The 12,401-nt window shown below is 35.4% G+C and overlaps 1 protein-coding gene across 2 annotated transcripts in view; it reads left to right on the top strand.

The window, feature by feature from the left end:
- Window positions 1-293: 293 nt before the first annotated feature.
- PBX3 (PBX homeobox 3) overlaps window positions 294-12,401 on the top strand; it is a 323,076-nt gene continuing 310,968 nt past the window's right edge. The window contains exons 1-2 of one of the 2 annotated variants that reach the window (XM_074211560.1): window positions 294-742; window positions 1,975-2,048. In XM_074211560.1, coding sequence (XP_074067661.1) covers window positions 543-742; window positions 1,975-2,048 — 274 coding nt within the window. In that variant the 5' untranslated portion in view covers window positions 294-542. The remainder of the gene's footprint in view (window positions 743-1,974; window positions 2,049-12,401) is intronic. The other variant, XM_074211559.1, reaches the window with a different exon arrangement.

Genomic DNA, 12,401 nt, shown 5'->3' with positions numbered 1-12,401 from the left:
CCGGCCCGGCCCGGCGGGCGGAGGGAAGGAGGGAGGGGAGCGGGCGGGAGCGTCCCGGCAACTCGGCGGAGGCTGTGGGGCAAGTTGCGGAGGAGCGGCGGCGGCGGCGGGCGCTGTGAGCACGGGGCGCGGGAGCGGCGGCGGCGGCGGCGGCGGCGGCGGCGGGAGCGGGAGCGGCAGCCGCCGCCACCGGCAGCACCACCTCCGCCTCGGCCGCGGCGCCCCCGAGCTCGCCGCCGCCGCTCCCGCCGGCCGGCCCCGGCCCCCGCCGCGGCGGCTCGGGCTGGCCAGGCCGGCTTAGGAGCCGGGCTCTGCGCCCTCCCGCGGGCCCGCCGGGCCCTCCCTGCTCGCTGCGCCCCGGCGCTCTCCTCCCCCACCCCGGCCGCCGCGGGCGGGCAGCGCGCCTCCCTCCTCCTCCTCCTCCTCCTCCTCTCCCTCCTCCTCTCACTCTCCTCCTCCTCCTCCTCCTCCTCCTCCTCTTCCACCTTCTCCTCAGCAGTCGCCGCCGCCGCCGCCGCCCGCTCCCGCCCGCGCGCGGCGGGATGGACGATCAATCCAGGATGTTGCAGACTCTGGCCGGGGTGAACCTGGCCGGGCACTCGGTCCAGGGGGGCATGGCCCTGCCGCCTCCCCCCCACGGTCACGAAGGGGCGGACGGCGATGGCAGGAAGCAGGACATCGGCGACATCCTCCACCAGATCATGACCATCACCGACCAGAGCCTGGACGAGGCGCAAGCAAAGTTGGTTTCGTCTCATTGAACATCTTTTGTGTGTGTGTTTGTGTGTGTGCGCGCCTGGCTCCCCCCACCCTGCCGTCTTTCCGTGCCTTGTCGGGCTTTTGGGTGATTATTTTTTTTTGCTTTTTTGTTTTTGTGTATTTCTTCTTTCCTTTCTCCTTATTGGTTCTAAACCGTTTTCTTTGCTTCTTTTAAAAATGAACTTTGTTCTTTAAATAAACATTTTATCCTTTTTTGGGGGTGGGTGGGCACAGATTCCGCACCACCCGTTTGGAAGCAAAAAAGGAAAAAAAAAAGTTGCTCTTGGGTATTTTAAATCATACTTCACCACAGGGCTTATTTCAGATTTTTTTTTTTGAGGTAGAAAACCGGGTAGATGGTGACTTTTGCCGTTTTTTTTTTCCTTTTAGCTGTCGGCAACCCCGTTGTGATCTCCCATTTACAGTGATTTAAAATGACAAAATTGACCAATAAGTGTCTGCCGAGAGAGACTGTGATTTCCACTTTGAGGAAGTAGAACTTTCTTTACTCCACCACGTCCTTGTGTTGGGTAGTTGCCTGATGAGAGTGACAAGACATTGTTGCTTTTTCCCACTTGCAACTGTAAATGTTTAAATCACTATATATGTATATATATATGTATATATATACATATATATATACATATATATATATATGAAATAAAGGCTCAAAACTCTGAAGTTCACCTTCCCCATCCCCCAAGCAATAAATTGTTCCTTGTTATCAGAAGAGAAAGTTAGAGGATGTATCCCATACAGGTTAGTGGAGAATTTTAACCAGGGGCCAATATATGGAGACAAAAACAGATGGGAAAAGTAACAGGCTATGTAAAGACCCACAAAACTTGAACTGTCATTTAAAAATTCTACTTTCTCTTATTCTTCTCTTAGAGAATAAATGATAGTCTCTATATACATACGTTCTTCCCCCTTTCCCATTTATTCTTGGTGCTCCCCAATTAAGCTCCTTCACATTTCTCCAGCTTCCCTACCCCAGCACATGGTAAAATCATAGCTATATATGGGTCAGCTGTTGGAGGCTTCCCCCTAAAGATAAAAGCTGTCTTTAGAAATATACTCTAGCTTGTGTTAGCTTTTATGGACCTTGGAAGATCCAGATTGAAATGAAATCTTCTAAGTACTCACTTGAAGAAAGCGCCATGTTATTCAATAGGTGATGCTAATACCTTTGTTTGGATTGTTTTTTTTTTCTAGAAAGCATGCATTGAATTGTCATAGAATGAAACCTGCTCTCTTCAGTGTCCTGTGTGAAATAAAAGAGAAAACAGGTAAGAATTTTGGTGTTATAGTGGTCTCAATGTGGTATTGTAACTACTCATTTGACTCTGCCAATCTAGAAGCTGCTACTTTGGGTACCGCCATCTTTGATCATTCTCTCTTTTTCCACCTCCTGATCTTGGAGGGGGGGAATAAGGTGGGGGTAGTGTTAGAGAAAGCTGCAATAAATCTGAAGTGAATTTTACAATTCTTAACTGCAGATGTAAAATGAAATGTAGATGGAAAAGCTCATGTGTCATCCTTCTCAGGAGCCAGTCCCCTCTGGCTGCAATCAGGGAGCAACCACTCTCTGTCTTTCCCTTTTCCTTGTTTGTATGTCAGTTTTTTCAAGGAGCAATGTAAGAGTGGATGCCAATTGCAGAATCCCTGAGAGGAAGCATGGCCAGCAACTTTGTTTTACTTAGACAACCTTAAGCATCAGCTTTCCCAATAGAAGAATATATGCAAATTGAACATTTCTCCATAGCGTGTTTAAATTAGACTGCTGGGTGGGGGGAAAAATACTTGTACAAAGTATGGAAGAGTAAATGTGTGTTTTTAGACTTCTTGTACTTTATGTTAAGTGTATAATTTCTATACAGACATGAGAAGAGTTAAATGTAACAAGCCTAATATATCTTATGAAATTGGTAAGAAAGACCAGGTGGAGGGTTAAAAACTGATTAAAGTTTTCAAGGGAATATTTCAAGGCTCTGTACTATGTTAAAGGAAAACAATTTTTCAGGAGTAAAGAAATTATGTACAAATGTATATTGAACAAATTTTGTTAATGATGATGGGGTTTTTTTTAGTCCATTTGGAATTACAGTTTTTTAATCTTGAGGTAGTCATGTGGGTTTGAGTTAGAAGCGGTTAAATTTGGATAACTTTTAGTATGGGTGGCACTGTATGCCTTTTCCATGATACAGAACCCAGAATGGTTGTGACCATGTTTGAACATTTTATGAGACATATTTTAGTGAATTGAACACATGTTATAGATGATATTTCATTTTTAAAAGTTGAGACAAAGATGAAAAGTTTAAAAGCCCAATATATGTAAGAAATGTGAAACCAAAAGGGTAAATGTACTTGTGGTAAAGTTGAATGTAAAAATATTCACACTGCATATATTTTAGATTAATAAACTTATTACTCTATTATATAATAGATTTTATCTAGACAAAGTACTTTCAAGAAAGTTGGAATTTATTGGCTCTCTTTAAAAAAATTAAGAAACATTTATTAATTGCCTAAATGATACCTTTTCATGAATTTCTTCCAGAGAAGTCATTCTAAAATATATTCATATATGTGTATATATAAAACATAATAACCTAAAATACATAACTATATTTTGAGAATTATGGACATTTTAGATTGCTAACTTCATTTCGCATATTATTTTTTAGTTGGAAATTGTGATCTGCCTTAAATTACCGACAAATTTTTTTTTATCAGACTATAAAATGAGACATAAAATATTAAATCATGAAGAGTCTTAGCTTAGAAACCTAAAAGTGCATAGTTCTCAGTAAATCATGTTGTTTAATGTCTAAGGGTTTTTGTGCTATCAGGACTCCACTTCAGTTTCTGCTGACAGCTAAGCACTTGGGTATTGACTATGTTGTGAATATTAAGATTGATTCTGCTTTCTATTGCATTATATTATGTGGGATAAGGGGAATGATATTATTCCCCCCACCCCTACCCTATATATGCCTTAATCACAGTTAAGAATATCTCCTCTTTGACTTGAATTTGTTTCGTTGCCTCTTTGCAAGTTTTTGACAAACCAGCTTCAGAACCAACTCAAGAAACTGCCTGCCTTGTTTAGACGCACAGCAGACAAAATTCAGTCTGGAACGAAGAAGTCCTCAGACTGCTTATTTGCACAGGGCTTAGTAATACCTTTTTTGAAAAGAGAATAGTATAGTCAACTGCATGTCAAAGGTGAGTTAAGAAGAAACAAGTCTTTTCAGGGACAGGGATTAGTGGCAGAGAGTATTGGGTAGTTGTGTTACTATTTAAAAAGCAAGAGGCTAACTGACAAGGAAAGAGATCTTTATGATTTGAAAGTGTTTCCAGGGATTTCAGTGATCACTTGTATGTTGAGATTCTGCTTTTATGCTTCGGCTAGTGCAGCCAACTTTGCAAGTTATCTCTTTTGTAAAATAGCTAAAAGCAACAAAGAGTAAAGGCGGTGTCTGGGCAAAAGGCATGAGCTTGCCAGCCCCAGCAGCTTGAGAGGGACAGGATTAAAGCACTGAGTGATTGATGGGGGTGAATCTCTTTCTCTTGGGTGGGTGTGGGGGAGGAGCCCCCCCACTTTCTACGACTTCCAATTCTCCCTCCAAAACTAGTCTCAGAAGAAGACATATTTAGGGATCTTCCATTTGAAATGAAACAGCTGTATAGATGTTAGTGTTACCAAAGCAAAGAAAATATGATATCGGATTCTATTTTTCCTCCTTCTCTGATCTGTTTTATAAGAATCAGTATTGAACAGTCTGATATTTCTAAAATGTTTTGAATTTGAATGATAAACATTTTGTGGTTATATTTAAATTAAGGACTCTTAAGCTAAGATCCATGAACTTAAAAATGATTGATTTATGTATATCAGTATTGCTGATTTCCTTTGTAATCCTATGTATTTTATTTTATACATTTAAAAACATCCTGAGAAAGGACCTTTGGCTTTTCCAAACTGCCAAAGGGATCAAGTACACAAAAAAAGCTTAACAACTCCTGTTTTGGATGTTGCTTATTTTTAAGAACATACTTTTCCCCCTAATCATTTTATTGAACTTTAATAATGTTATAGCCAGTGCTTAATTCTGTAACATCAAAAGAAGAATTTAGCTTGTCATTTTTAATAGAAATCTGGGGCGGGTTTGGGGGGGGGAGATACTTTTGATGGCTCTATTCTCCATAATGCTGGGGAAATGGTGGTTGGAAGAGAGGGGGAGAATGTTAGTGTATCATTCCATTTCAATTGTTCCTCATCTCAAATAAATAACTTTGATAGTTTAATTTTATTTTTAATGGTATTTATTTTAGAGTTTGTCAATAGATCTGTAGTGCTTTCATCACACTGAGCAGCACTGTGTTGATTCCTGTTTTAAAGGTTTGAGCTTGAAAAAATATTCTTATTTCTAAGGCTCCTCCCAAATACGAAAAACTCTTTTTCTCTTCAAAATATCCACCTTGATTACACATTTTAATTTTTTTTTTGTTTAGAGCTTGGGGAATAAGACTTTCTTAAAAGTCTTACTTATCTAATTTTGCATTTTCTTATCTTGTCCATTTTAAAAATGTCTTATATTATTGTGTTTAAAGACTTTTTTCATATCCAGTAATTAATTTTTCACTTGTGACATTTGTATATTTCAAAAGGTGATTTAAAATCAAGAAAAATTTTCAAAGAATAGCACAAGAATAAGAATTTTTAACCTTATCTCTTATTCATTTTTTGGCTATATATTTCTTATTAAATAGCCCTTAAATCATGAGGTTGCATTTATATTGCTGTTCAGATTTTCATGTGCTCTTGTATCATTCTTGGATACCTACTGATTTCAAATGTTGATGTACTTTTCTTGATAAAATACTCTGTCCTCTGAGATTTGACATCATTGGAAAAGTCCCAAGTTATAGTTGATTTGCTGCATGATTTGGTACTCTTTCTTGCAAAATTTTTTGGAAAGGAAAATTTCTTTTTCATGTATTTTTACATGAAGTACATTGTTGTTTAAGATTAAATTATGACTGCAGAAGAAAACTCTGTATGTGGATGGAAAGATGGATTTTTAAAAGATGTTATATTTATATAATATACATATGTACATATATGCATATACATTTTAAAAGACCCACACTACCTTTTCCTTTATAAGCACTAGGTTAAAATACTCTATGTTGATAGCTGCCAACCAAACCTTGATTTATTGCTACCACAAACCCTAAATAGCATTCATTTACTAGTAATGTCTAATGGCATACATGATGGTCTGCCAGATTTGTAGCCTTTGTGAGGCTTATAAGCAGGACTGACTTGGGAAGATCATAAAACTTAATGAACTTCTCGACTGCAGGAGGTGTCCGCAGGGGAAGAGAAAGGCCTGCTTGGCTGGTTGGGCTGGTTGAAGTATTTTTTATGTCTAAAGAGAAGGAGAAAATGATCATTAAAAATGTTATATCTTTAAGGGCACCCTCCCTACAAAGAATAAGGTAAAATTTTAGATAAGAAAAATAAAGAATGCAGCTTACAAAATGAAATCTTTTTGGGGAGGGAGAGGTGGAGGAGTAGAGATATTGTCTAGTATGTGAAAGGAAACCTTTTATTTTTATTGTTACAAATGTAACTAGCTGCACAATGTCACCATTATGATTAAAGGGTTAGGTAGTGCTCTCAATCCACTACACTGCTACCTTTTCAATTCTTCCCAGAAAGGTTTAGAAAGTCATTTGAGTATCTCTTATTCTCTTTGAATTGCCATTCTTTGAAATGCTTAATCTAGACTTCTAACAATATATAGAATAATTATATTGAATTTATCATAGTTATACATTGTCATGGCATTCCTTTAATTTTAGTGTATTAGACTAAATTTTACACTAAATGAATACTATAGCAAAATGAAAATAGCTATATATTGTGTTAGATATTAATTCATATTACACATAACACCATTCTGAATCTTTTTAATAGTACTTGAATAGATTTATCCTATGTAGTCAAAATTCATTTAACATCTATCTTATTTTGCCAATTATCATTCTGATGTCTTGTTAAAATTTTGAAATTTAGTGTTTTTTTTAAACCTTCTAAAGTTGTAAATCCAAAACTGATGTAAGCAACAATAGAAATGTAAAGCCACTCAATCATCCTAAATGTCAAAAATTAATGGCTTCAATTTCCCATAAATGTTTTGCTTTTTAAAAAAGTAATTTGACAATTTTGTTTCTTCCAACATTTCTCCCTAGTGTTTTTCTTGCATGTTTGAGATTTTGGAGAATTAGGTTGGGGTGGGGGGGAGGTCAACAAACCTTGGGGGGACCAGTTTTTTTACTTCCTTCCCAAATACCTTTTATCCTTCTGAAGGAAATTATATGTATCTTTCTCTTAGAGCTTGAGTTTTGTCTCAATACTTCTCTTCTGGAGCTTCATGTTTTTATTAAGTAAAAAATAAGTATCATCTTAATTATATGAATTTGTGTTTTCAATATTTTGCCTCTCCTACCACTCCTAAAAAAATTGACTTTCTTGTCAATGCTAAATTTTTTTCCTTTATTTTTTAGTGAGATTTGTTTTATTAATGGAATTTGAAGTGAATTTTTGTATTTTGGGTGAATGTTTTTATTATTTTGGAACTTTGCCAAACATATTATTTGGTGATAACATCTTTTTTTCCATCATAAGAGTGAGTGGTGATCCAAGCTAAGATATGCCGTATTCTTCTTATCTGTTGCTTTTAAAAAACTCTGAATAAATAGATGTGTGTGTATATTTATATATATACATATATACATATATAAATATATATATATGTATGTATTCATGGTTCACATAATATGTTTTTCATTTCTGTATTTTTTTCATGATGCAAAGACATTCTTTGATAGTTTAATCATTCGTTTAGTGTAGAATTGAAATGTTTGGATTTTCAAAAAGGTTATGTAGAGCTTAATTTGGCATTCAAGTGTTTTTTCTTTATTTGTGTACTTCATTATAATGCCATTAGCTAGGGCTAAAACATCTTATAGACAGTTTGGCTGGTGAGTGACAAGACTGATTTCTGTAAGCTATACTTGGAGAAAATTTGTCATTATTTTAGTTATAATGTGTATTTTTACATAGATGCCCCTGTTGCAGTGTATCCAAGATAAATAATTTATATATATATATATATATATATATATATATATATATATATATATATATATATATATATATATATACTGGCAGATATTAATCCATTCCAATAGTATTCTATAGAATTTGGGTTCTTTATTCTCTTTTAGTACTACTAACTGAAATATTATTAGTGATATTAATAGATACAATCTCAAAATTCTCCTTTTTAGAAGAATATAAAATTTGTTTTTTTAGCAGTTCCGTTTTAGCTACTCCTTTATCAATATGAAAGGAGGGATACAGATAAGAGATGACCCTTTTTTGTGACACTTTCTTCTTATTTCACAGCATCTAAGTATTTAAAGTATAAACAGCAAAAATCATTTAAATCAGTATTTAATCTAAATCATTAAATGCTTGTCAAATCTTGCTAACATAGTTTTTATAGTCATAGTGGTTTACCTATGAAACAAAAGCAGTGGCCATTCTGCTTTATACTTTTATTTTTATAGTTGTCAAGTAAAATAATAGCTCATTTCTGTTTCCTGAAAGAATTATAAATGCCTTCTTCATAACTTTTGAAATCAGTTCAAACATGTATTTTTATTCTTGTTTTATAGATGAGAAAACATATACTTAGTTCCCCTTATGATTCCCAAGGCCAGAGCCTTTTCCACTAGACCACATTTACATCCAACTGTCCCTTTTATTTAGAAAAGACAATTTAAAAGCAATAATATTTGAGATCTACTGAAAAAAAAATACAAAAGTCATTTCTTTAAGGAGCAAGCAATGTCAGGAGAATTTCCTTTACCTTCAAAACTTGTTTCTCATGATGGTTGTACAGTAGCACCCAGTATTCTCTGATTTTTATGGTCATTAACATACATAATCATGTATTTATCAGTTTTGTCTATTTACACCTTATTTTGACTTTAAGCAAGTTTTCTGACAATAATGTGATAAAAGTATTTAAATTAGATTTTTGTATGTATAGTATCTCTTCATTCTTTGTTAAGAATAGAGTGATATGGTTGAAGAATGGAAATGGATAGTCATTGTTGCTTACTTTCTTTTTTTTAGGAGCGTCTTAATTTCTTAAAGAAAAAAGAATTACTAAAATCTTTCCTGTTGTTTTAAGCAGACTTTTTCTCTTTAGACTTTTTATTTCAAAGGTTTAACAAACACGAGCATTTAAAAGGGCACTCAGATTTTAAAATGTACAATCAATGAGAAATTGCTAAGTTGCATCATTTTTAATAGCTCAGGTTCCTTAAGATACTAAAAATCCTCTGGGAGAATCAATGTTAGTGATTAAAAAAAATTTTTTTTTTTGAGTTGATGCATCAGTTCTCAGTCTTCTTAATCTTCAGTGTCCAGCAGGTGGCTTTTTGCTTTATTATTATTTAAATATAAAAATTTTAAATGTCATAAAATTGTATCCATTTAAGTGAATTAATTGAAAGTCCCAACAATTCCACTGTCTTTATATTGATGTTTGTAATAGAACAAAGGGATGCATACAGAAATGATCTTCAACATCATCTAAATTAAGATTCCAAACAGGCATTACAGATGCTGGTAACTTTGGCAATTATCATTTTGTTTGGTGAACAGTAGTAAAACAGTGTGTGGTAAAAGTGTTTAGAGAGAGAGGATAAATAAATTGAACAGTTTTGCAATGCAAAGTGGTTTGTGGTGTTTTTGAGGATTTCTTGGCTCTCTCTTAACTGCTATTGTGAGCCTGGAGCAGATTTCCCCATTGCTAATGCCCTAGAAGTATTAATTCACTTTGATATGCTAATTAGAGGGCATTATGCAAGAAATGAGATTAAGTGGCAGCATGAAGCCATTTGCCTGTCAGTAAATTGAGAGCTTTAGCATCAGGAGGAGCTTTGTTTTTTCTGAGTTTCTCTTGGTTTTGCATATAAATAAAATTGATTGAAAGGTCTAGAGAAGCTTCTAGAACATTGGTGGTTCTTCTCTTCATTCCCCCCCCCCCCCCATTATTTAAAGTTAATGTTAGAGGCTTTGTCTGAATATTAATTGATCTAATGGGAGCTATTGAACGTGAAAATTGCATTGTTTCTGTATACTAAGGAAAGTAATGGAAATTTTGTGTCATCTGATGTTGTGGGTAGTGTAGAGGGTTGGTTAAGAGTTTGGGTCTTGCACTTAGGAAAAGCTGAATTAATAAAGTCTTAGAAACTTATTAGGTGTGTGACTATTTGCTATATACTTAACTCCTTAGTGCTCCAGACATTTCTCTAAGAGAGTTAATGATCCTGAATTGCCTGTCTGAATTGGTTGAGGAGGGTGCTTCCCCCCCCCCCCCTAGAAAATACTTAATACATATAGAATCAAAAGTCTGGACCAAAAAAAAAGTTGGAGATAATCTCATTTCCCTTTTAGAGTTCAGAGAACTAGAGACCCACGTCTTACCAGGTAATCTAGTGAACTGTCTTTCAACAGATTCATAAATTAGAGCCCAGGAAAGACTTGTTTGAATAGCTTGTACATTGTCCACCTGAGGCTTGACTCTCAGGTCTTTGACTTCAAATCTCATTTTTTTTTTCTACCAAGTTTCTCTATATCTACTCACTTTAAAGTAAATACTTGGTTAGAATATGGATAAAAGTTCACTTGATAGGCTTTCATTCCTATTTAATTATGGGAAACTATTATTCTGATAGACATCACAAGCATATTTGACCCATTTTGGAAGAGATTTATTATACTAGCTATAGATTTTCTTTAATTACATAGAGTGACATTAAATTAACATTATATTCTGACTTTTCATTCACAAAACAAAATTCTTAATGGACCTTGACTCAATCTGTTGAATGAATGTATTTTATTGATATATATATATATATATATATCTGTATATATATACGTATATGCATGCATACACACACACACACACACACACACACACACACACACATACACATCTATTTAAGGAAATTGTAAAGATACAGAAGAAAGAGCCAGGGAAGCTAGACTTGAACCTGAAGTTTGACTAGATTCTGGGAAGCCTTTCCAAACTTTGGTTTCCTTATCTAAAGAATGTGGATAATATTTTTTTGCATTAACTACCTCATAATATTGCTCTTAGGAGAAATTTGTAAATCTTAACACTCTAGATAAATGACTTGTTACATATAAAGTCACAATTGAGAACTTTCCTTGTACATAATTATAATGGAATGAGCCAAAAGTGAGTTTTCATGCTTAATTCTGAATTTCATTTAGTTTGTGTCAAGCCTTTGTATTTCTTTTCATAATTGTGGTTGTATTATTTCCTTTGAGTTACTAATATATGGAAATGAATTTTTCCTATATATTTTGGATCTATGAGTCTTTCCTCCATCTTTGTTGACTGCGCCATAACTTTTCTTCATCTGCAATGTTTTTCTCTGTTATCCATGTATATGCAGGAAAAGGGGCAGAGACTTGTTTTTCCTTTGAATGTCTTGTATATACTAATTTACTACTTGGACTCTGCATCTGTTTCTTATCCTCACTATTTGACTGACCCTCTTATGTTTTAGACATATATATTCTTCATGTAGTGTCTTTTATGACACTTCTCCTAGGCAAGTTATTTTTTGGCTTCATGGAAGAATTAGCATCTGAACTGAGCTTTGAAGGAAGAAAAGGATTTCAACAGGTAGAGTTGTGTTTCTTGAAGGAACTAAGCTATTATTGGTAGAATTGGTATGTTTACTCCTCTGAGTTTGGTTATATACCACAATATTTTGGATATGGGCGGTTGGTTTTGGCATCTGAATTCCACCACTGTATCTGTGAATGTAAACCCAATAAACCATAACTCCTTTTCAGAGCCATATGGATTCTCAAACCATCACAGCTGCTATGCATGCGCACTAAGGAGGCTAGTTTCTCTTCAGTATGCATGTGTAGCTTCCATTAATGTTAATGGGAGTTCGGAATATGCATACAGAGAGGAGAATCAGGTTCTCTCCAGAGACAGTACTCCTGATTACATTTTCAGTGACGAGTACTTAGTGTACCTACACATTAGCTGCTTTTCTAAATGAAATCCTTGGCTATTTTTAATTCTTGTTCCCTTCCCGGTACTCCCCGAACTAGTTAAATCAATGAATCTTCATTAGCAGCTCATTACTTGCAAAATTTCATTTAAAACATATGAAGCTATTTTTGATTGAAATGGGAAAAAAAAGCATTTGAAATTGCTTTTGGTAAAAGATGAGGAGATGGAAGAGAGGAAAAGAAAGAGAGGAAAAAGAGAAGTGATAAGCTTCTTAGAAGCAACAACCTCTTCGAATAGAGGTTGATTGTGGAGGGGTTCAGCTTTATACTAACTAATATTTTCTCAATCACTTCTTTATTACTTACATTATATTGGAGGAATTCATATGAATTGTTTTTATAAATGTATTTTAAAATGCAGACTTGTATGTATATCACACCAAGGAGCCATTATTACTAGTTACTCTGTTAACTTTCCAGTTGA

This window comes from Macrotis lagotis, chromosome 1 (genome assembly GCF_037893015.1).
Source record: "Macrotis lagotis isolate mMagLag1 chromosome 1, bilby.v1.9.chrom.fasta, whole genome shotgun sequence".
Taxonomy (NCBI): domain Eukaryota; kingdom Metazoa; phylum Chordata; class Mammalia; order Peramelemorphia; family Peramelidae; genus Macrotis; species Macrotis lagotis.
Note: the sequence above shows the minus strand (reverse complement) of the source record. Positions and strands in the feature narration are given on the sequence as shown.